The sequence below is a fragment of the Brachyhypopomus gauderio genome, chromosome 9 (genome assembly GCF_052324685.1).
Source record: "Brachyhypopomus gauderio isolate BG-103 chromosome 9, BGAUD_0.2, whole genome shotgun sequence".
NCBI classification, from domain to species: Eukaryota; Metazoa; Chordata; class Actinopteri; order Gymnotiformes; family Hypopomidae; genus Brachyhypopomus; species Brachyhypopomus gauderio.
Window position 1 is genome coordinate 6,777,220 of NC_135219.1, and position 24,748 is coordinate 6,801,967.

The 24,748-nt window shown below is 41.2% G+C and overlaps 1 protein-coding gene across 2 annotated transcripts; it reads left to right on the forward strand.

Annotated features, from left to right (window-relative positions):
* Window positions 1–725: 725 nt before the first annotated feature.
* LOC143522836 (uridine-cytidine kinase-like 1) lies at window positions 726–23,277 on the forward strand. Of its 2 annotated transcripts, none has more exons than XM_077016719.1 (15): window positions 726–849; window positions 1,591–1,793; window positions 4,717–4,823; window positions 5,276–5,446; window positions 7,220–7,291; window positions 13,584–13,773; window positions 13,892–13,953; window positions 15,236–15,252; window positions 16,737–16,835; window positions 17,028–17,121; window positions 17,310–17,372; window positions 17,831–17,953; window positions 18,642–18,749; window positions 19,455–19,611; window positions 21,839–23,277. In XM_077016719.1, exons 1-15 carry the CDS (start codon window positions 761–763, stop codon window positions 21,913–21,915), a joined length of 1,632 nt encoding a protein of 543 aa, XP_076872834.1. In that variant the 5' UTR covers window positions 726–760; the 3' UTR covers window positions 21,916–23,277. The 2 variants fall into 2 exon arrangements, with proteins under 2 accessions (XP_076872834.1, XP_076872833.1); XM_077016718.1 differs by lacking the exon at window positions 15,236–15,252 and adding an exon at window positions 16,011–16,030.
* Window positions 23,278–24,748: the final 1,471 nt, after the last annotated feature.

Here is a 24,748-nt window from a genome sequence, read left to right on the forward strand (position 1 = left end):
ACTCTTAATTTCTACCATTGCATGGAAACTTAAATTTAGTAAAGTTCAGCAACGTTGGAATGTTGGACACATTATGAGCTTTTGGCAAATAAAATTGCTCAAGTATGTTTCATTACTATGAACATTTTAAAATGAGTGGTGATATTACCAAACGAATACACTTTTCATTGTTTCATGACGTGTGTAGACATACCAGAATAAAGTAAACCTTGAAAAGGGAAAGTGGTAGAAGTTTTAGATCTGAATCTATACGTGTATGTCCATGTATTTGTTATTAGGCTGCAATATACATCAAGAGAGGTGCTTGAACAACCAAAGTGAATAATGTCACCATAAATCTGTTTCTAATTCTAATTTGTCTATATGTATGTCAAAAGAGGCATGTGTCATTTGATTGCTTTTAATAATTTAATAACCGCAACTTGAAAACTCTGGTTTGGCAGGTTGTTATATAGGCTAATTGTCTCCAGCTCTTATCTGACTGAGTATAGTATGACAAAACTCAGAATATGTTCGATATCGTCCGTTTAATATGGGCGAGATGGATGAATCACGAACATAATGCTTTACGCACGACCGTGCATTATGACATTCGTCAACATTAATTGTTTCATCTTTATTACATTCAAATAATTTCAAAAACAAGTTTATGAATTTTTGCTATCCGGCGCTATAGCAACGAAACTGCGTCATATATTTCCCCCATGACGTGACGATGACGTAACTGCACTTCCGGTCACGCGGCCGAAGAGATGAAAACATGGCAGGGACAATGAATCAAGCTGGCGTCCAAGAGCCGCAGAAAGAAGACGGAGACGACGACGAGCGCTCCATGTCCAGATCCGACAGGTGAACGCGTTGTGGCCTAATTTTTATTAGCTAGCTAAATAGCTAATTGCTAACGTACAACACGGGCGTGTAGTTATAACCGAGTGGGCCCCAGCTCGCTAGCCTGTGTGCTAACACTTGGGCTAGGCGGGTCAACCAGCTACACGTTAACACGTCTCTGCTGCCCACAGTTTCTTATTCTCCTTCTTATATTTGTGTTTTTCCTTAAAACGCAGATTGCTAAGTTATATTAGATTACTTTTTGTTTTGTGGGAACATGTTTTTTTTCCAGGCTGTAAACTGATAGCTACAGAACTAATCTAACAGGTGTACTAACGTGAACGTGTCCGACTTCTGCCCATGTGATGAGAGCCTTACTCAAACGAGACTCAATCCAAGCTGAGCATGGGTGTGTTTTCCTGGAGATAATGTAAAGGTTCTTTTATTCTCCCTCAACCACACCGCAACACGAAGGTCCATGTGAGCAGCTCTTGTCTGAGAGGTTCTCAAGTCTGTGGATTCTCTCTGCTCTCCGTGGAACATTGCTTTGTAGCTTTGCTCAGACAAGGGTTGGGCCAGTCATGAGGTATCAAGGCATATCTGATGGCAGCTTGGGTGCTTGAATATCACTAACCACAACTTCTTCAAGGATGTCTAAGTTTTAAAAACGTTTTCAGATTGTTCTGCCATAAACATTTCTTATGAAAATGCTTTTTGTGCATTCATCCACTCAGTACGGGTGTGTTTGGTCTCTGTATTTAGTGGTAGTGGTGAGGATTCTCTTGATGAACTTCTGAGGCATCGATGTCCCCTGACCCCCTCACTTTCTCCACGGAAGAGGACCACCAGTCAGAGCAAAACCGAGCCGCCTCTCCTGAGGACTAATAAGAGGACGATCTACACAGCAGGCCGTCCACCCTGGTACAATGTCACAGGAACCACATTCAAAGAGGCTTTTGTTATTGGTAAGCTAGTAGTTGTCCTGGTGTTTGTGCTGTTCTCCTGTGGAACATCCCACACAGATAAATGAGTGTGCTGGTGTTTGGCAATATTCAGGATATCTTTTCCTACACAATTATCACAAAAATATTTACAAAGAATGTTCAGAGTATTTCTTGAATTTGTGATGCTATATGTATGTGTGAGTGTGAGTAAAACCTTTGATTATCTTTCCATTGAAATGCTTTGCCTTTCAAGTCATTGAAATTATTTGCCTTTCAAGTCATTGAAATTCTTTGGATATACTGTAAATCCAAGAGAACTCTAAACAATGAATTAAATGTGCCACTAAGTTTAACCAGATAAATTTCTACAAATGAGGCATGCAGAAGAGCATCTCTGAACGTGCTACAAGTTGAGTCTTGAGGCGGATGGGCTACAGCAGCAGAAGACCACACCGTGTACCACTTCTGTCAGCTAAGAACAGGAAACTGAGGCTACAATTTGCACAGGCTCACCAAAATTGGACAATAGAAGATTGGAAAAACATTGCCTGGTCTGATGAGTCTGCTGCGATAATTCGTATGGTAGGGTCAGAATTGAAAGCATGGATCCATCCTGCCTTGTCTCAACGGTTCAGGCTGGTGGTGGTGATACAATGGTGTGGGGGATATTTTCCTGGCACACTTTGGGCCCCTTAGTACCAATTGAGCATCACGTCATCGCGCCACATCCTACCTGGGTATTGTTTCTGACCATGTCCATCCCTTTATGACCACAGTGCACCCAATGAGTTCACTGTACTTGAATGGCCTCCACAGTCACCAGATCTCAATCCAGTAGATCACCTTTGGGATGTGGTGAAACGGGAGATTCACATCATGGATGTGCAGCCGACAAATCTGCAGCAACTGCGTGATGCTCTCATGTCAATGTGGACCAGACTCTCTGAGGAATGTTTCCAGTACCTTGTTGAATTTATGCCATGAAGCATAACCCGGTACTAGCAAGGTGTACCTAATAAAGTGGCAGGTGTATATATGGTCATGTTCACAGTATAGGCTTTTGCTATGCTGGTATCGTTCAGCTCACAGGCTGCATTCATGCATTGATCTCTTGTTGTCATAGTTGTGTGTAGTATAGATTTTATTTTATTCACAGCTAGTGTTATGATGGATGATGGTTTTCACAATAAATTGTACAGCGTTTTGGTCAGGATAATGTATTCCATCTAACTAACACTTCAGTAGTTCGGCAAAGGGTTATGTCAATATATTCATTAAATGAAAACCAATGTGGATCAAATTTTGGAGGAATGTTGCATTTTTTTTAAGTTACTCTTGATTTTTAAGTATTTTATTGCTAGTTTTATATGCCTTAGAAAATAGGAAACGCTTTGCTGAACCATTGATATGTCATAGATATTATGAATCATAGCATTAACTTGAGCTAATATCATAAATAATAGTTAATATAATGTAGCTAAACCTTGATCTCTGGTACATCAGTAGTTCAGCAAAGTGTGAAAAAATATAACTGCAGTATTGTACATTGTTCGTCATACAGAGAAATCCAGAAAAATTTAAATCTGGGACAAAAAACAACATAAATCTTTGCGTTCGGCAAAATAGTAGCAACACCATTTGAGGTGTCTATTGTTAAATTGTTATATATGTGCAAACCTTTTTTTTTTGTTTGTTTTAATACATTTATTTTATTTTTTAGTTTTGAAGGGCGGAAGCTGTGATTTTTAAAGGTTGATATTGACTATTAGATAAGAATATTTCATAAGAGATATTAAAGTCATAATTTTGGCTTTGACCCAGATGCTGGGATATGTATCCAGCTTTTGTCACACATTGTTAACGTGGCCTAAAAATAACATGCTTTATACATTTTCTTTAGCTTAATTATTTGAACAAATTAATTCAGCAATCTAAAATGGACAGAATCCCAAAATGCTCTTTTGTTCCTAGATGATGAAGTGTTTATGTCAGGAAAACCAACTGTTGTGCACTGCCTGAGTGAACAGTGCTGGAGCCACAGTGAACCAGGCTGTGTGAACTTCTGACAATATCCCACATGTGGCCTCCTCTCGCTGTTCTAATCCTCTACAATGACCAAGTCCTGGTGCCATTAGTATGCAGTCAGTTACATTCAATGAATCCCGCCTGACAGGTTACAATTTCACACTTGGGTGTGCCCCAGTCGATTCCTCCCGTAAAACAGGACCGAGCCTACCTGCCCCTGCCTCAGCTGTTGAAAAGGGAATAAATCTGCCTGAGCGGAACGAGCTCCCTTTAACAGAGGTCATCCAGGTCATGCGTGCGGCCAGAGGAGAGCAAGCCGTATAAAATGTGCAACTTCATTTGGTTCTCTCAGCCGTAAAAAAAAAAAAAAGTTGTAGGTTTGTCCCATTAGTGGTTTATTTATTTTCATTTTTAGGTCTCTTTTACACAGAGTTGAGTCTTTCAGCTAATGTATACGTCAATGGAGCTTTAGTTGAAATCTCAGAAGTGTGCATTCCCTTTACTGTGTTCAGTCTTTTCATAGAACAAGAGAGACATTGGACACTTTGAAATGGAGGCTGTTTTTGGCGCGCTTGTGCTCTGAAGCATGTATCTGTCTGTTAAGCTGTGCTCTTTCCTTATATAGCAGTGTACTTTCAGTTTGTGCGAAGTGATTGTAAAGATTGTCAGTATAGTTATTTTAGAGACCAAGATTAACTTGTTTTTCTGGCATGCTAGTAATTAGTATGCAATTAAGAATATTGATAGTATTTAAATTTAGGTAAATTTTTTTTACTTTGCATTACCATACTCTAGATTATAGCTTTTAAAAAATATTTGGAGTGATTTCCCTTAGCATTCAGTTTAATTCTACAGTGTAGGTATTAATTGTGCATGGAATAGTTTAATAAGTGTAATATGCTTCTCGTGTGCCCCATAGGTCTGTGTGGTGGCAGTGCTTCTGGGAAAACCACAGTGGCCAATAAGATCATTGAGGCTCTGGATGTGCCCTGGGTGGTGCTTCTCTCTATGGATTCCTTCTATAAGGTAACGGAGCAGAGGCATGGTGACATAAGAATAATGCAGGCAGTACATGAGCCTTTCACTCAATGTGCTGGCGATCATGGAGCAGCAGGGCACATTCATCAATATCGTCTGAAGAATTATTCACGCCGCTGAATCAGAAGTCGTCACTTCAAGGCGCTCGCTGCAGCCGTTGGAGTAGTATTAATGGAACTATTTTGTTTAAATAGTTCTGGGTGGTGGGCTTACAGAATCTCACACATCAGATGTTCTTTAGCTGGTTCTACAATAATCATGGTCATTAATCCTTATTTGACCACTTAATGATATAATGTTAATCTGATTAGTGTGCTAAAGACATTGATTTATGCAGAGCCATGACCACTGTGAATACAGTATGTGGTTTTCAAGTAGGTGAGGTGCTCATTTTGTTAATGGAGTGACATGATTTGAGCTGTCCTGCGTGTGGTCTACAGGTGCTGACCAAAGAGGAGCAGGAGCTGGCCGCCAGGAACGAGTACAACTTTGATCACCCCGATGCCTTCGACTTTGAGCTGCTGGTGACCGTTCTGAGGAAACTGAAGAAGGGCAAAAGCATCAAAGTGCCCGTGTATGACTTCACTTCGCACTCCCGTCGCAAGGAATGGGTACGTGTGTGTGTAAATGTAAATGTATTTGTCAATTGTGATTTTCACCTCAATTGAAATTTGTCCTCCGCATTTTACTCCGCATTTTAACCATCTGTGCAGTTAGAACACATACACTAGTGATTACTAGGGGGCTGTGGATCACACGTGCCCAGAGCGGTGGGCAGCCCGGCGCCCGGGGAGCAGTTGGGGTTAGGTGCCTTGCACAAGGGCTCCTCAGTCATAGCCTCAGGTCTGGGAATTGAACCCACGACCCTCCAGTCACAAGACCAGTTCCCTAACCACCAGACCGTGTGTGTGTGTTTGTGCGCCCGCGTGCGTGTGTGTGTGCGCGCGAGCGAATGTAATATGAATCTCTTTGATCACTAGACAAAAACCTCAGAACCTAGTGTTGCTTCACCAATAACATGCTTCACATAACATGATAATCCCATAATTATGATGACAGGCTGTGTAAAGCAAAATAATGATTATATATTTGAGTGGAGTTATGCACTGTGCTGCCGCATAAGGCCTCTTAGAGTATATAAAATAATTATAATATAGTTATTTAATAATTAAAAAGCCCAGAAACTAACTCTTACAGTAATGCATCTTCTTAGAAACATAGTTAAAAACCAAGTAACTGTATAAAAACTGCAGAATCTTTCAAAGCTAATTGGGTCTGCATGGTGCTGGACATGAGGCTGAAGATCCCCTATGCAGCGAATGCCTGTTTCACTGAAATGCAATTTCATGCCTGAACGGCACAAAGCAAAACAACAACAATGTAAAAAAATGACACCAACTGTAATTGAAATCTGATTTTGTTTTACTAGGGCATGACTGTTTGTCTTCACTAGCTCTGAGCCACGTCCGTCTTGTAGCAGTGGGCTGTATCTGTAATGAAACAGAAGGTCCTTTCAGTAGGTTCCCTTCCTATCCGGAAAGTCTGCAGCTTCACAAACATCCATTTAGATCCAGTAAAGTATAATGTGATGTAAAGATTTTATGAAATCCTCGTGTACTGTTGTCTCCTAACGCAAGAGGCCTACAAACACAGGTGAAGAATGTCACACCTCAGTGAGTGTCTGCTCATCTAAGCCCTTGTGTGTCATCCTGCTAGTGTTTTTGGTAAAACCTCAGAGCTAAAAGTGTTCAATCCGATGCCAGTTAGCACAATCTCACACTGGAGAAGCAGTCTTTCTATATGTGCAGTATTTCACAAGTATTTTGGTCAATTTAAATTCGCTTTACTGGCATGAAAAATCACATTGAGCTCACTTGAACCACTGTCATGGAAACTTTTGCCCCGAGACCATGTAACAGCTAAAGCCCTGTTGTACATCACTGCCTATCGTTCTGATCACACTGAGCATTAGAATCTGAGTCTTGATCATTTATGTTGCTCTCATAAGGTCTAGTCCTCAAAGATCTCAAATGAAAAAACAAAACATCCCAAACACAGGCATTAAGTTCGTGAAGAAATCTGCATTCATGCACAGCATGAGTGTTTGGGTTGTAAACAGTTTGCTTAATTTAAAAATGCACTGATCGCATCAGTACTTGCAATATAGTACACAGAACCAGTGATGTGGGTTTTATAATAATAATGTCATTGTTTTTAATGAGATCTTGTTACAGAATTGGATGTTTATTCAGCAATCTGTCATTTCCTAATTAAAGTAATTTAAATAATAATGTAGCTAAGTTTATATTTTTATAAAATGTATTATTGTAGGACTGTATATTTTCTAATGGACCCTTAACTTCTGAATATGTGCTTCTTTGCAGAAAACTGTTTATGGGGCCAATGTCGTGATATTTGAGGGGATCCTGGCATTTGCCAATAAGGAACTTCTGAAGGTGAGTTCAGGCACTGTGTGGAAGTTGGTGAGTTTCACCTGTCTTGTTGCTGAAGCTTCCATCTTGGAGTACAGCATGAAATTGCATTTGAGAAGTGACCAACATGGAGGGAGGGAGGGAGGGAGGGAGAAGGGGAGAGACGGAGGGAGAGGAAGTGGGAGGGACATGCTGGGAGAGATGGGTGTGAGAGGAAGAGAGAGGGAGGTACAGAAAGAGCAGCACATGGAAATTGATTGGCGGCTCAAAGACTGAAGTGACTAAGCGAGCGAAAATATGAAGGATGATTGTGGGGCTGTGGGAAGAAAATAAAAGACGGTGAGGGATGTTTGCATGATTAAACTGAGAGGCGGAGTGGACAGGTAGTGATTAGGAATAAAAATGAGAGGGGGACACAGGTAGTCGAGGAAGCACATGATGGATGGAGTCTGAAGTATGACGCAATAGCACAGAAGAGTGTGGTGTAATGAACGGAACGGCTGGAAAGAGATGTGTACGTTTAGGTTGAGAGCAGGGATGTGCTGCTGTGCCTTTTAAATGCTCTGGACTGGCCTGAGTGTGTAGTCTAATTAATGGTGCTGGCTGAGTGGGGTGATGGTTATGCCTCTTTGAAAAAGTAGTTCGGACTGCATGCTGTCATATCGCAGCCAGGAGAAATGAGCCCTTTTCTTAACCTTAATCAAACACGCACTCTCTCACTGACGCGCACACAATCCCGCACACTCCATCTCTCTCTCAGACTTCAGAGCTCTCTCTAAGACTTCAGAGATTACCTTTCACGTACACGCACCTGCACTTCCCTGTATGTTCTCGTCTGCATTCTCCTCACAACACAAAGCTGTGCTCGGCTCTTGGCCTGTGTCGGCCTGTCTCCTCACACCAGAGTAAGCGTCTGGGCTGCATTCCACAGTCCTGCTGGTGATCGCTCCAATCATCCCGCTTGATCCTGAGAACAACAATGCGCAGAAACCATTGCGAGTGAATATAAGAGTGATTCTAGAAGGCCCTGGCACAGGAGGCCAGCGTGAACTGATTTATGGCTGCCACACTGTCAGGAGTAGGGTGCGGAGTCCAGAGTCAGTATGGCACATTGACGCTGTCCGCAGAGCTACAGAATTGATGGCGTCTTTCTGCTTTGTTCCTGCTGAATTATGGGACGTGTGGATTGCTGAATGGTGGGAGTGCAGTTGCAGTTGACTTGCACACCTCGGTGCTCTGTGCTCCTCCACAGTGCTGACACGTTGGGAGAAATGATGAATTCTTCTATTTTAAGGTGTATTAAGAGTCTTTTGACCTTTTGCACTTTGCCTTTATATATCCCACCAAGCACACACTCCGTCTTGCAGCTCTGAGTGGAGACTGATCCGCTGGCATTGTTGTCTGTTCATCTCTCCCCGTGTGTGCACAAGTTGTGACTTTGTGGCTCCTGTTGCATGTCTGACTAATGGCCTTGGTGTTGGGGCTTCGGGACATCCATCTACCTTACTTTTCATGGCTGCCAAATCCAATCCAGTTAAGTTTGTTCATAGCGCTTTTATCAAGACACGTCACAAAGCAGCTTTAGAAATGTATAGGATCCCTAATGAACAAACCAGAAGTGACGGTGGCAAAGGAAAAACTCCCTGGGAGGAATTAAAGAAGAAACCTTGGACCAAGACTCGAGAGGGAACCACTTTCCTTTGGTAGCCCACCAAGTAAACAGTCTCTGCTTTTACATTAGATTTAGTCCAAGCAGGCTCTTTAGTATAAATATGGGCCTAGGATGGGCAAACTGGATCTGCATCCATTGGGGTAGATCGAGCGGCTGGGTGGATATGGGGGCAACTAGAATGGAGGGCCAGAGGCTGACTGTCCTGACAATACAACCTGAGAAGGTATGAACTGTCTGGACTACACCATCGACACTTCAGATTGCCAGAACACTCTGTGATTGTGGGCGTCAGGCTCTGCACCTTTATATAAAGGTTGGGTAAATAATGAAGTTTTAGCCTGGATTTAAAATCAAGTGTTTGAGTCTGAGCTGGAAGGCAGTTGACGACCGAGGGGCTTTATAGGATAAGGGTTCTCCTGGCTTACTTATTTGAGAACCTCTGCATATTGAGAATGCTGTAGGTTAGGTGGGTTATACTCGGTGGGTTATCGCTCATTATATACAGGGTTTGAAAGTGTTGAATCTTTTCAGGTATGGTATTAATCTTTTAGATTGTCATGAAGATCTTTTAAATTTCTCATCCTTTCTTGAAAAATGTTCTGATATGATAGTTGTTATGAAGATATTAAGAAGGTCTGCAAAGCAATTCCTTTATCATTGATTCAATAAATCAAACATGTCATTTTATATTCAGAGGTGACTGTTTTGCTGCCCACAATAAAAGTGATTGACTTAATTGATATTCATTGTAATAACAAGATTATCAATGATGGTATTGACTAAAGATGTACTATGAATATAAGAGTTTCTTGAAGGAAGATTAAAATTTGATGTAGATTCATGTGCCTTTTGTAAGTCAGAAGATGAATCCCTGGAGCATTTGTTTTTTTTTTCCATGTCAAATTTCAGAGTTCTTGCATGGACATTAGAAACTGGATTAAACTTAACATTCCTTCTTTTGATGTTGATGCTATTTTATTTTATGCAGAAAACTTAAGTTCGGATTTCTCTGATGCCAAAAATGTTGTCGTACTTTAAGCAAAATACCACATTCCCTACAGTAAGTGTAAGGGTAATATGCCCTCGGTCCTCTGCTTTATGAATGAATTTAAATCATATTATTCTTCATTAAGTAGATAAAAAAAAACTCAGTGCTAGAATCATCTCACACCAGATCTCTAGAAATATATTCTAATCTCATTCTATGGCATTTCAGCCATTCAAAAAGTGAAACTTGTATATTATACTCATTCATTACACACAGACTGATATAATTTATTTCATTTAATTTGATTATAGCTAATTAAAACCCCAAATTCAGGTATTTCAGAAAATAGAATTTGAGAATATTGTGAAAAGGTTTAATATTGACACCTGGTGCCACACTCTAAACAGCTAATTAACTGAAAACACTTGCAAATGCTTTTAAATGTTCTCTCAGTCTAGTTCTGTAGGCTACACATGGGGAAGACTGCTGTCTTGACAGTTGTCCAAAAGACGACCATTGACACCTTATACAAGCAGAGCAAGGCACAAAAGGTCATTGCTAAAGAGGCTAGTTGTTCACAGAGCTCTGTGTCCAAGCACATTAACAGAGAGGTGAAGGGAAGGAAAATATGTAGAAAAAGTGTACAAGCAATAGGGATAACCGCACCCTGGAGAGGATTGGGAAATAAAACCCATTCCAAAATGTGGGGGAGATTCACATAGACTGGACTGCAGCTGGAGTCAGTGCTTCAAGAACCAGCACGCGCACATGTATGCAAGACATGGGTTTCAGCTGTCGCGTTCCTCGTGTGAAGCCACTCTTGAATAAAAGACAGCGTCAGAAGTGTCTCGCCAGGGCTAAGGACAAAAATCGGTTAATCACTGCCATTTCCCCTGCCATACACACAGAGCATTTACACATGTCCAGAGCGTCATAGGTCCAGAAGACGCAGAGCATTTGTTGACACCTTGCAAGCAGCAGCAGAATATCTGAACCTGTATGGCCAGTAATTGGAACAGTTTTCATCAGCGGCCCATGAAAAAGCTCACGGTCGTACCCACTTGCTCACCTGTATTCACGTTTACAGTACTTGGCAGATACTCTTATCAGGAGTGGCAATTAGACACTGATGCGTTCCCGCTGCTTTTATAACTGTAGTTTTATAACTACAGTTATGTAGTTCTTTTTACAACATAGGTGACTCTGGTAAGGAAAAAACTCCCTATGACAGGGGTTAGGAAGAAACCTAACGTGCCAGTGATTAGCATGTGACTCTGGCAGGCTTATCTATAGCAGCATAACTTAAGGGAGGGGTTCAGAGGTGACCACAGTCATGAGGGCTCACTGAGACATTGCTTTCCACACAAGTAATTGTCACAATTGTGTATCACATGACATGGCTGGGCCCCTGAGCTCCACACCTTCACATGTAGAATATAAACTGAAGGCTTGATTAAATAGGTGAGTCTTAAGTCTAGATTTAAAGATTTGAACTGTGTCAGAATCTCGGATTGGAGCTGGAAGGCTATTCCATAACTGAGGGGCTTTAAAGGAGAAAGCTCTGCCTCCGGCTGTAGTCTTGCAAATTTTTGGAACTAAGAGAAATCTAGCATTTTGGGAGCGTAGAAGGTGAGATGGGTTATAGTATGCAATGAGTTCACTCAGATATTGTGGAGCAAGACCATTTAACACCTTAGATCAGGGGTGCCCACAGTTTTCAGCTTGCGAGCTACTTATAAGATGACCAAGTCAAAAAGATCTACGTAATATGTTGAGCGGGGGGGTGGCGAACGTAATTTGTTGAGTGGATTGCAGATTGGCTACCGTGAATGTCAATCAAAATACAACCGTCAGTGCAGATGTGCGATTCATCTACTACTATTTTATGTGACGCGATCTACGCACATTCCTTCGTGATCGCCGTAATGAGCACCCCTGCCTTAGATCAACTGAAGAATTTTTAAGAATTTTAAGAATTTAATTGGAAGCCAGTGTAATGCTAAAAGAGTAGGACTAATATGATCGAATTTCCTAGCCCTAGTTAGGCTAGATACAGTTTTAAATAGGAGTCCTGGATTGTTTTTATGTTTTTCTATTAAAGGGCATGGAGGGCATGCTTATATTCAATAAGGCTGTTTTTCCATGATAATCTATATACTTTTAGCTTAGAATTTTGCCATTTACGCTTCAGGATTTGCACGGCTAGTTTGACACTACGAGTGTGCTTGTTGTACCAAGACACCTTTCTTCTCTCACTTACTCTCTTATATCGCAATGGCACAACCTTGTTTACAGCTGTACAGAGAGAAGTCTCGACGTGTTCAGTAATACGCTCGAGCGCTTCCAGAGCTACAGGTGGATCACTCTGTCAGATCTGGTAAAGTAGATGGAATAGTTCATTTAATTTGGTAGCGGAGCAGCCTGTGAATCAAGAATTGCTTGAAAGTTTATGCTAAAAGAGTCATGTAGATTTTCAAAAAAAATCTTTCTTAGTTGAGGGTAAATTTGACATGGTGAGAATGAGATTTTCAAAAGAATTAAACTTCAAGCCTGATCTGTAGCCAGAGGGAGATGCTTCGTTTAGGGCCATATAGTCGTCTGGCCGAGTCCAGGTTTCAGTCAACCAAAGCATGCATAGATTATGGTCGGTAATCATTTCATTAAAAAGTAATGCTTTAGATGACTGTAGGTTTCGGTGCCACACTGAACTGGAATGGGGCCAGAGCTTGGCATCTGATCTGACATGACCCCCGTTAGCTCACACACCTCTTTAATGTTGTCTTTACTTAACTTTGACTGTCTCAACCCCACATCATTGGTGGAGATGTGTATAACTATCTTTGAGTATCCATGCTTAGTCAGCACCTTTAGGTTAGCTTGGATGTCCGCGGGATACATTTGACTATGGCTGCTGGTGTCTCTACAGGGGTCTCTACATTCACGAGTCGGAGCTGTGAATCTATAACCACAGCTCTTTTGACAGGTCGCTCAGCCGATGTATCACTGAGTGGGGCAAACCTGTTTGACACTTGAGCTGAAGGGTCTCAGTGGAATGTTGCTGGTATCGGAGTTATGTGTAGATATATCCAATTTTTTAAAGATTTTCAAAATGAATAAGTAACTCCTTTAGCAGTGTGGCAACACTGGTGTTCGTGTGAAAAATGGTTCAAAAACCAGAAGCAGAATTGAAGCTTCGGTAAGCTGCAATCTAATTTATTGTTTCTAAAACACACAGTAGGGTGCACCTGATAGTGGCCAGCAACTGGTGATGGGAACCCTGCCATAATACTAACCACTTAAAGAGATTCAACAAAACAGTACATTAAACAGCAATATTGCATCGCAAATATAAAAGGCAATATCACACCTTTTCAAAATGGAGTCCCTGAACCAGTCATGGATCCACAAGACATTAACTGCTGGCCACCTTACTGGTTGCATCAAGCTTTTACTCCTAGGGGATGGAGTAATGTTGACATTTCAGTTATTGCACCTGCAATGCCGATGGCTAATAGTGAATGAAATTGAAAAGTTAATAGCTTTTGTTCATGGGTAGCAACACTTCTTTGCTGCCATTCTTGTCGGCAGCCTGTTTGTTTTCTTAAAGCTTCAGTCGTATGTTTTCACCGGCTTCACTCGCTTCGTGTCTTCTTCAGCTGCTGGACATGAAAGTGTTTGTGGACACCGACTCCGACATCCGGCTGGTACGGCGCCTGAAGAGGGACATCATGGAACGAGGACGCGACATTGCTGGCGTCATCAAGCAGTACAATAAGTTCGTCAAGCCGGCCTTCGAACAGTACATTGAACCCACGGTCCAAGTGGCGGACATTGTGGTTCCGAGAGGTAAATTGTTGCCCGAGTTCATGCAGCTGCCTCCTAGCAGAGGAGAGAGAGAGATCTGCCTGAATGTGCTTTTCTTGGGATTTCTTTGAGGTCTTATGCTTTTCTGGTCTTTCCCAAGGTGGAGAGAACTTTGTAGCTTTGGATCTGATTGTCCAGCATGTCCATAGTCAACTTGAAAAGGTATGTCGGAATAAAGCCTTCACATTTGCAGATTATGTCCTGTAAAAACGAGCATGTGGCAATGTTCACAACTCGGCGTGCATTCCACTATCCCAGCATGGGTGTGCACATGGGACACCAATCCATGGTGTAAGTTAGACAGTTTGCTTTATTTGTCTTCTTCCACATTCATGCGCAATTGTCTGTTTAGCTTGAAAAAAGGAACCGCAAGGGCATGTGGATGTCATTGAGCCAAGTTTAACAAAAGTAGAGACTGTCTCCCCCTAGTGGTCGATATTTTTTATCAGACTATGTGATCCCATGAATCTTTTTTTCCTGCAGTGTGTGCTGCTAAAAAAGAATCAGCAGATATTTAATGTTAGAGGATTTATGATTAAGGGGCACTGTAAATGTTGGCTGGGCTATATGAATCTGATCATCAGTGTTGATCTGATGTTTTATTGACCTGTTATCCATTTCAGAAAGTCATTTATGGTTCCTAGAAAGCACATGGCTCCATCTATCATGTCCCATCCTCACGTGATATAAAGGCAGCCATCTTTCATGATTTAAGACCGGCCTGTGTTGCAGAACTGGTCTTACGGCAGCACTCCACCAAACATACACATTTGTGTTAGCTTGCCTTTATGTATGGTCTTATGAAACTGAAAGACATGCTTGCTTAATGTTTCACTAATTAAGAAAATTATTTAAAAAAATTTAATATTCATTACAAATGAAATCCTTTTTTCTGTGCCTGTTAGAATAAATAAAAATGCTGTATAAAACGAATTCTCCAAGGAAATGCTTCCAGTGGCCTTATAAGATGCAAGTATGAAGCCTTTTTTAGGCTAATGAAGCATTTGAAGTATTTAGCGTCTGTGCAAAACCTGCTGGGCCCCAGTGCATATGCATCTGAGCACAGATCAAATTGAGTTTTGAATATAAACTGAGGAAAGCATTGAATATTTTTTATCTCTGCTTGAGATTCAATGCCTTCCAAAGAAAATGTGTAGGCATTCAGAGCTCATAGTTGTATTGACCATATTGCTATATGAATTTTAGGTTGACTGGTTTTGGATTAGGCTCCATGATGGGAAATGGTTTCGTTTATATCATATGAGGGTGGAGTGGATGTGTTGGAACGGTTTTCTTTCATTGGTTGTTTCATTTCATGAGTTCTGTTCTTTCTTTGTTTTTGTTTGTTTGTTTTTTAATTTTTCTCCTTTTCTGTGTGCATTTGTAATGAAATACTTTCTAAACTCCCCCCACCCCGACTCGAATGCACTCTAACTGGTCTCAGCGTGAAATCACAGTGAGGTATGACTGCCAATCCCATCAGCCACCCCACCCCCATTTCAACCTCCATCTCTCCGTCCTGCTCCCTCCTACTAAATGTGCTCTTTGTTCCTGTTTTTTTCTACAACTGCAGAGAATTAAGGGGGAGGGACTAAAGGAAGTGTCTAGTCTGACTAAACGCACATTCTGAAATGAATACTTCATTTGCAGTTACCATTGTAAACGATGGGGGACTAAAATGTTCTGGGATGCTAAATGATAAGATGCTGCATGGTGAGACTGCCGTAGTGCTGAACACGTCCTTCTGTTCCTTCCTCCACTACGGTGGTTGCGTGGCTGTGGGTGAGGGGGGTGATCCAGTGGTTATGCTGAACGTATTGATCATTAGTGGCTATAAAACTGCATTGAACAGCAAATGGACATATTACAGTGTTGTAATGGGACCAATAGTTATTGGTCAGTTGGTTAATGGGGACCAATCGTTGTCTTGATTTTTAGATGACGACATTTTATGATGATAATAATAATGATGGAATGGAAGAGATCAGTGTCAGAACCATCGTACCATCCCCCAAACCCGACAGTCTCTCTCCAGACACGCACACACCCAAACGGCCGCACGTTCTAAGGCAGGGTGACCGTCTACCACTGCGTTTCCCATTTGCGGCTGTGGGTGATCTGACTGAGCTTTAACGGGGGTTGTGTTCTCTTTCCCTCTCTCTCTTCTCTCTCTTTCTCTCTGTCTCGTCATCACAATGAATCTGTGTCACCTTCTCCAGAGGAAACTCCGCTGGGATATGTGAGGATAAACTCCTGCATCCCTCTTTTCTCTCTCATTTTCTTTCATTTCTCATCACCGTGTTATTGCTCCTGTATCATTTGTCATGGACCCAGCTCTCAACCTCTCAATGCCTCCACACTTCTTCTCGTATCCGCTTTTAGTCACTTAATGAAAACCAGGTGCTTTTCACATTTCTGGCTTACTTTCTTGCGTATGGCCAATTAACACGTGTTTCTAGTCCAAGATACCATATTAACTTGGGCTTTGCTTTGAGCTGATACTTATCATTGCTGACAACAACAACAAAGAAAAATACTCCAACTGTAATTGATGGTCACACAGTGCAGTTAATCAGGATTTGGTGTGGCGGCTGCCTCCCTCTGGCACTCTGTGTTGGTGTATGAAGGTATTGTTGTTGTCAGTCCATTAGTCCTGTGTAGTTCTTCCTTAACACCATACTGTTGACCTGCCACCTTGATGTGTCATTAAGACTTTTCTGGCCACTTCAATATACTTTTACCCAGGAGGGAAAAAAGTCAAATATCCTGACATTTTCCTTTTTTCCTGCCTGGAAGTGACTGGTTTGTGTGTGTGTGTGTGTGTGTGTGTGTGTGTGTGTGTGCGCGCGCGTGTGTGTGTGCATGTGTATGCACTTTTCTTCACAATATTGTCTATAGAAATGAAAAGCCTGCTTTGCAACTTTTGTCCTGTGTCTGTGGTGTAGATCTGCCCTGGCGTCGGCCCATCAGGGCCAGCCCCTGCCCAAGACCCTGAGCGTGATGGAGAGCACCCCGCAGGTTCGGGGCATGCACACCATCATCAGGTAGGTGCTGACTGACCTGGCCAGGGAAGTAGTGTTTGCTCCAGCCTGGCCTTCGTCACACAAGTCACGCTGACGCTCGAGCAAAGTAGTGTCTAGCGTCACTCTGTAGTTAGCTTCTGAGGCCTCGCTGCTGCTGTTCTTGGCTCTGACCTGACCCCAGCGTGACCTGTGTCTGTACCCCATCCTCCACAGGAACAAGGAAACAAACCGGGATGAGTTCATTTTTTACTCCAAGAGATTAATGCGGCTCCTCATTGAGCACGCGCTCTCCTTCCTGCCACTGAAGGTCAGTATCCCCGCTGGATGCTTTTTTCCTCCGAAAGTGAAGTTGTTCACAGCCCACATTTTGAATGTAGTGAACAAAGTCCATAAGGCTTTTAACTTTACAGTGTTTGCAATGTTTTTAAACTATGAGCCTGAGAAAAAATTAAATGGATTTTTTATATGTATTTTAACAATAGCTTTTCTCCATAGCCAGTGTCTGTTGAGACTCCCCAAGGGACCGTATATGAAGGGAAAAGGCTCAGTGGCAAAAGGGTTAGTCAGATTTTTAAAGTTTGAGCTTTCATACTGCAAAAATTCCTTCTTACTCTTCTCTCCCAAAAACTTGAAAATGAGAAACTATTTCAAATTTAGTTTGAACAAATCAGCTTGTTGAAATGCGAGTGTTTGAAACATCATCTTGTGTCTTTCAAGAGATCTGCCAGCCCGGCAGGTTTATGCCATTGCACTGCAGTGTTATGTTGGTGCAGTAGCTGCCGCCTTCATTCACTGCCCCAGCAGCACACGTCATTACATTTCTGATTATGTGCTGTTCCAGTGGTTACACAGAAATAGTCAATTTATGGCCTTATTTCATGCATTTATTTCCTTACACTCGTGTACTTAATGGTGGGGGTATCTGTGCATGTTTGTGTACTCTGCAGTTACATGCATTTTATTGGCTTACACCCAAGCTTGTGTGTGTGTGTGTGTGTGTGTGTGTACATTTGTAGATTTCTGGGGTGTCAATTTTACGTGCAGGAGAGACTATGGAGCAGGCATTGATGGCTGTGTGCAAAGACATTCGACTCGGAAAGATTCTCATCCAGACCAATCATGACACGGGAGAGCCCGAGGTACTGTGCACATGCAACTCTGTTGTGGCCACCACCTGTCCTGGTGTTTCTAATGAGTGACTTTGGAGGAAACACTGCATTAAAAAAGGAAACTTGCCCTCATCTCCCTTAATCCTTCATTTATGACGGCATTGCTGAAAAAGACAAATGTAACATAATGTCACAAACTGTCAGGTGATTTTAGCAACTCAACTGCTGTCATTGTTAACCATATATCACAAGAAAAGTGGTAATCTGCTCTGTAGTCTGATACATTAGTTTCAACTTTAAGTTTCTGTTCTTTGAGCTTCAGTCTCCCAGGCTAATTTAAACTGTGACATGTCTACACTCCCTTCTTGCTTGTTGGAACAAAAACATGTTTGATTCAAATGCATTTTTGGCACTGTTCCGTCATGTCTTAAAGAAGTTTACAGACACGTACTGATGCTTTCTTACTTCTGAAGACTTTTATGATCTGTGCTGTGATGCACTCAAGCATAGCACTGATTTACAGGAATGGAGAGAGAGGAAATAGCCAATTCTGGGGTTAGGGGCCAATTAAATCAAAGTGTTTATCATGAGTTATCCTGTCCGATTATTGGTTATATCTCAACAGTGCACTCTGCTGGCCAACTAGCATCCAGTCATAATCTTTTAAACATGGTAAATGTTTACCATGATCACTTCATAATCTATTTTTGCTTCTCAGCTCCATTATCTTCGCTTGCCAAAGGACATCAGTGAGGACTACGTGATACTGATGGACAGCACAGTGTCCACGGGGGCTGCAGCTCTCATGGCTATCAGGGTCTTACTCGTAAGTAGCTGTGGATTTAATCAGTCTTTTGAGAAATTATTATTTTGGTCAGTTGTAGGTTGCTGTATTTGCATAGTCTACATGTATTTTATAGATATTGGAACGTCTTGTCTTTTATTTTATTTATTTATTTATTTTTTAACCATAATGAACACATGGCTTAAAAAGGGATAAATGAAGTTTTTGTCTACCATCGACAATTGGGTTATGTATCAGAGACCAGTTTATGCTTTCAGGCTGTCATGGTGAGTGATGTGGGTGTCGTAGCAGATCGCACGCCTGCCCTTGTAATTGGAGCTGTTCGAGATGTATGAATCCAAGTCCATGAAATGATGTAGAAAGGGAGAGCACATTTAAAAGCTCGACAGATAGCACAACAGACATTGATTCCAGCATCACTGCTGGGAAACACAGCAGCTTGTGAAGCCTTGAAGGACAGATGACGAGGGCACTGTCTCTGGGGGTTTCCACCCACACCCTCAGCTCCACTCTGGTTTAGTGCAAATCCTGTTTCTACAGGCTCTTTGACCTCACAAAAAGTGCCATGGCAAACAATTCACACAGAAAATCATTCCGTTCATGTTTCACACATGTCCGTTCATGTTTCAACACAAGGCCCCCCCCCAGGCCTTGTGTTGAACACTGCCACGCTGTTTGACAGTGATGTCTCCATGACTTGTCTTGTGTCCTTCCCGTTCTTTCCAGGACCATGATGTTCAGGAGGACAAGATCTTCCTGCTGTCTCTGCTCATGGCCGAGATGGGCGTCCACTCTGTGGCGTATGCTTTCCCCAAGGTGCGCATCATCACCACGGCCGTGGACAAGAAGGTTAATGATGAGTTTCACATCATCCCAGGCATCGGTGAGCAAGCCCTGTTTTCCTTTCCTTCCTAATGTATTGTCAAAGTGATGGCTTGATCCAGGGTTCCCACGGGTCCTTGAATTTATTGAAAGTTTGTGAATCTGAAAAAAATAAGTTCAAGGCCCTGTAAAGTTTTTGAAAACAGGCATAAAAAGACAGCCATCCTTGAAAATTTCACATGGATGAAGACCGCTGTCAATGAAAAACAGGACAGTCGCAGTTGGTAGGAAGTCAATATTTAGAAAAGATTGGTATGAAAAATGTATAAAGAATATTTTAGATTGTGAAGATCTTTTAAATTTCTCGTCCTTTCTTGAAAAATGTTCTAATATGATGGTTGTTATAAAGATTTTAAGGTCTGCAAAGCGATTCCTTTATCATTGATTCAATAAATAAGATATATCATGTAGCCATGTTTCTTCAAAGAAGATTTCAATTTGATGTAGATTCATGTGCCTTTGATGTAGTCTTTGCATTGATGTAGTTTTTGCATGGACATTAGAAACTGGATTAATCTCAGATTTATAATTCCTTCTTTTGATGTTGATGCCATTTTATTTTATGTGGAAACTTAAGTTCGGATTTCTCTGATGCCAAGAATGTAGTCGTACTTTAAGCGAAATACCACATTCACAACAGTAAGTGGAAGGGTAATATGCCCTCAGTCCTCTGCTTTATGAATTAATTAAAATCATATTCTTCATTAAGTAGAAAAAAAACTAAAAAATGCTACAATCATCTCTCACCAGATCTCTAGAAATATATTGTTCTAATCCAGGGCTGGACAAACTTTTTGACTTGTGGGCCACAATGGGTTCTAAAATTTGATAGAGGGCCGGGTCAGGAACATTTGGACACGCAATTTATTATTTTTATACATTTCAATTGAAGGTGCAAAGGTAATGAAATCGAAACTTACTGGAAAAAGATAAATGGAACACTTTCAACATTCAAAACATATTACCTAACGAAATACTCAAGCTCAATAATTTCTAATTGTTTTAAACACCGCAAAATCATGGACGGATTGTCCTGAGACAGACTGCATTAAATATCCTGCCTTCAGTATAAACTAGAAAGGGGTCTTTAAATTGAGAGCGAAGCAGCGTGTTAAGCTACTTCATCCCTGATGTGCGTAAATGCACAAAGATTGAAAGATGCTCCTCCAAACTTTCCATATGCATTTTTTTTTTCATAACAGAGAAACTGCCAACCTGTGAGCAGTAGCTGCTCGTCCTTTTGTTGACTGCTTGCTAGCGTAGTTTACATGCTTCGTAACAAAGTGACGGAAGACACGGAATACATTTTTATTACAAAATTACGTCCATGACGGAAGATATTGTATTCTTCGAAACCTGCAACTGTTTCTTGGCATATCGAGTTGATCGGACCTCAGTGAAAAAATATTTTGTTGTCCACTCCACAGACTTTTTAAGCACTCGGCACTTATTGTCCACTTTTCTTTTCTTTGGTCCGCTCATTTTTACCGAAGGGCGAAAACGGCAGCGGAAAGTTACACTCCAACAGAGGTCAATGTGTCTGGATTAGTGCGCCATCTATTGGGGAAAAGAGGGGATTGGAGGGGAAAGGGGTGAGGTTTTTACTATAATTTGGACAAATGCGGCGGGATGGATTAAAAAGCTTAATGGGCCTCCGTGGGCCGTAGTTTGCCCATGTCTGTTCTAATCTCATTATATGGCTTTGCTCCTCTGTTCTGTGTGTATGTGTATATGCATATGTGTATTATTATTATTATTATTATTATTATTATTATTATTATTATTATTTTGTTAGGTGGTTTTTTTTGTCTGCTATCAACTTGTCATTATTTTGCCAGCATTAAAAAATAATTCATTGGTCATTCTCCTGTAGATTTTATTGGTAAAATTCATTTGTTTATTCGACATTGCATTCTAGTGTTTCCTGAACATATTTAACGTGTGTTTAGCCACTTTACACGCATGCCACCCTCTCACAGGTGAATTGGTTAACTGGTAGCCATACACATTTCAGGATGCATTGCTTGAAATATGGCATTCAGTGTTTTGAATTTGCATTGTATTGACCTTGTTTTTTGGTAACATATTCAGGGGTAGCAGTAGGTAAATGCCACCAGGTGCAGCCCTTGAATTGGAGGAAGTTGGTCCTGGAAAGTCACGTAAAGGTCCTTGAATTTGATGTTAACCAAGGTGTGGGAACCCTGTTGATTGAAGCTCCTGTTTTGCAGGTAACTTCGGAGACCGTTACTTTGGAACCGATGCTCCTTCAGACTGGTACGAAAGTGATGAAGGGATGGACTACTGACGTTCAGTTTGGGAACGTGTACGGCCGGGATTCTGAGACAGGGGAGCGGGGTCCGAAAAGCACTTCTTCTCCCGGGACAGCGCCAGCGGCCACAGCTCACATGCACTCGCCCTCGACCCGTGTTCAGCAGTCAAAGCGTGCTCTGCCCCAGACGTTTCGGTCACCTCCAGTGTTGCTCAAGGTTCCTGCATCAAGGGAGATGATGGTTCCTTTCAGTTCTCCTCTATCAGGGAAGATGGGAAAAACTGCAGCATGCATGTTCATCTCCCACTGTTTTAATTACTTACTTGAAGGATAAAGTGGCCCAGTCAGCTTCAGAAGGTGCATCGGTCAGTAGGATTGTGTTTTGAATGAATGGACTAATATTGTGTGCTGAGAACGTTTGTGAACTTATGTGGGGTTAACTTCAATAATCCAGTGCAAATGCTTGAATTTTAGAGTAGGCATGATATCAGAAGCAAAGCCCTCGTAATGGGGTAAATATAGTTTTTTTTTCCAGGGTATGACTTTGTTACTTGCTATAGAAAATTTATGTTAAAAGTTTTATTTAAAAGTGCTTCTTTCTGTGCTAAGGAACATGCTGAAAAGGGATTTTAGTGGCATCTGGCTTGAATATTAAAAAGGAAAAAATGGTTTGGTAAAATTCTGAAATGGCATGCAAGGGAAAAGTGTCCCACTTCCAACTGTCCTCAGGACCAGATGTGTCGACACTATTCTTTGCTGCCATTTTCAGGTTGATGTACTTGAACGACTATTTAAAAATACATTTATTTAATATTTGTTAGCTGTTTTGCAGGACGTTAGAATATTGCAGATTATTATTTTTAAATGGTGGGCAGGGTCTCTCTTACAGGAAAAAAACAAAGGAATGCATACACGGTCACTGTTACTCCACCTCCATCTGTTCTGCAACATACAGCTCTCCATGTGTTCCCTGGTTCTCCTCCGGCACACTGCTGTTTTGAATGAGTAAATGGTTCACAATCTGCACCGTTGCTCAAAGGGGTGTCCTAAAAGGGTTTAGTACGGTGGGGATGTTGAACAGCATCCAAAGGGCAAAGTGAACACTCCTTTTGTGCATGATTGCATGTTCGCCGTTTGTCAGGAAAACCGTGCCGGCCCTCAGACGTTTGATGAGAGCATGGTGAGGCTTGTTCTTTAGGTTCCTTTCACCTGCTTAAATATCGGAGGGAAGCAACGGCGGGGAAAATTTTTTTTCTGGTTGTCCGATTCCTCATGATCGTGTTTTTTGCAATCAATGGTGAAGCAAGGAACTAGTAAAAAAAATCATACATTTTGATACACTGCTAATTGATTATATGGGATTTTCTTGATAATTACCATAGACATGGCATTTGCAAACTGTGCTTAATGTGTCAGCAAAAACTGGCCCCAGAATTATAGGTTCAAATATGGTTGCATATTGGTTAGATGTGAAACACAAGTTGACTAAAATTCATTGTGTGCTTTATGTAGTAAGACTTAGCAGTAGGACTTCGACCCCTTATTATTGTGTTGGGCTTGCTATATGACTGCTGTATTATTGTTTATTTTATGCTCAGTGCTTTTGTTAAACTGTTGTGCACAGTGACACTAATGACAGTGTTGTTACATTACCATTTTAAACTTAAGATTTATTGGTTTCAAGTTTTAAACTGCCCTCAAAAGCCATTTCAGTGATCTCAAGCATAATTTAATCTATAAGTGCAATAAAGCATATTGAGCCTAATACTGGGACTCATCTGTGTGTGCATTTAGAATAAACCAAGACACACACGACTACATACATTAATATAAACCAAGACACTTGACTACATACATTAATATAAACCAAGACACGCATGACTACATACATTAATTTAAACCAAGACACAACTACATTAGTATAAACCAAGACACACACAACTACATACATTAATATAAAACAAGACACGATCACATACGTTTCTAAATACATAAAAGTAGCACATGGATAATGCCTTCAGATACAGACTGCCAAGATGTCTGAGACTCAAGGATCTATGAAATTTTTATCAACTATTCTACCCAGAAACTGAAGCAGACTTGTAAATACTGTGCATGTAATATTCCCACCCGATACAAAGGACAAAGGGTGAAGCTTTTAATTGGAGGAAAATGCCACCTGTGAAGCAGGGTGTGGCAGCATCGTGTGGGGATGTTGCAGGAAAAGGAGCTACTGCACAGATGATAGAGGTAAAGAACCCAGTAGATCTGAAGCATCAGCCACAAAGTTACAAAATGTTCACAACTGAGGCTTCCAGCGTGTCATTGATCCTAAACATTGCAAACAAGTTGTGATGATGATTTAAAGACCACAAAGTATTGAATTGGCTCTGGCCTGAATCCCACAGAAAACATATGGGCTTAACTGTTAACACGCATTTGCCTAAAAACCTGAGTTGCAGCAGCTCTCTCAGACAAGTTAGCAAACATTCTGGCAAGGTTCTGTGATAAGGTAAACATATGTAAATAAAAACTAAAATATTTGCTTTTTTTTCCTAAACATTTTTCTGGAACAAATTATTTGTTATATATTAACCTTCAAATGGGAAATGTATGGTAGCAATTAACATTTTATGTTTCTAAATGTTGAAAAGCCTATATGTAAACCTTTGGTGTTAACTGCATCTAAAATCTGGTCCTGGATTTTGCATCAGTTACCCTGCTTAACTTATGATATCCGAGTCCTGAGCAACGATGGAGTGCTACGAAATGGTGCACGTTGCCACATGGTAAAACAGGCAGAGAATGGCAGTAGTAACTCTACTATCATGGGTAAGCTTCCCAGGAAACACACGCACTGTAAAACTGA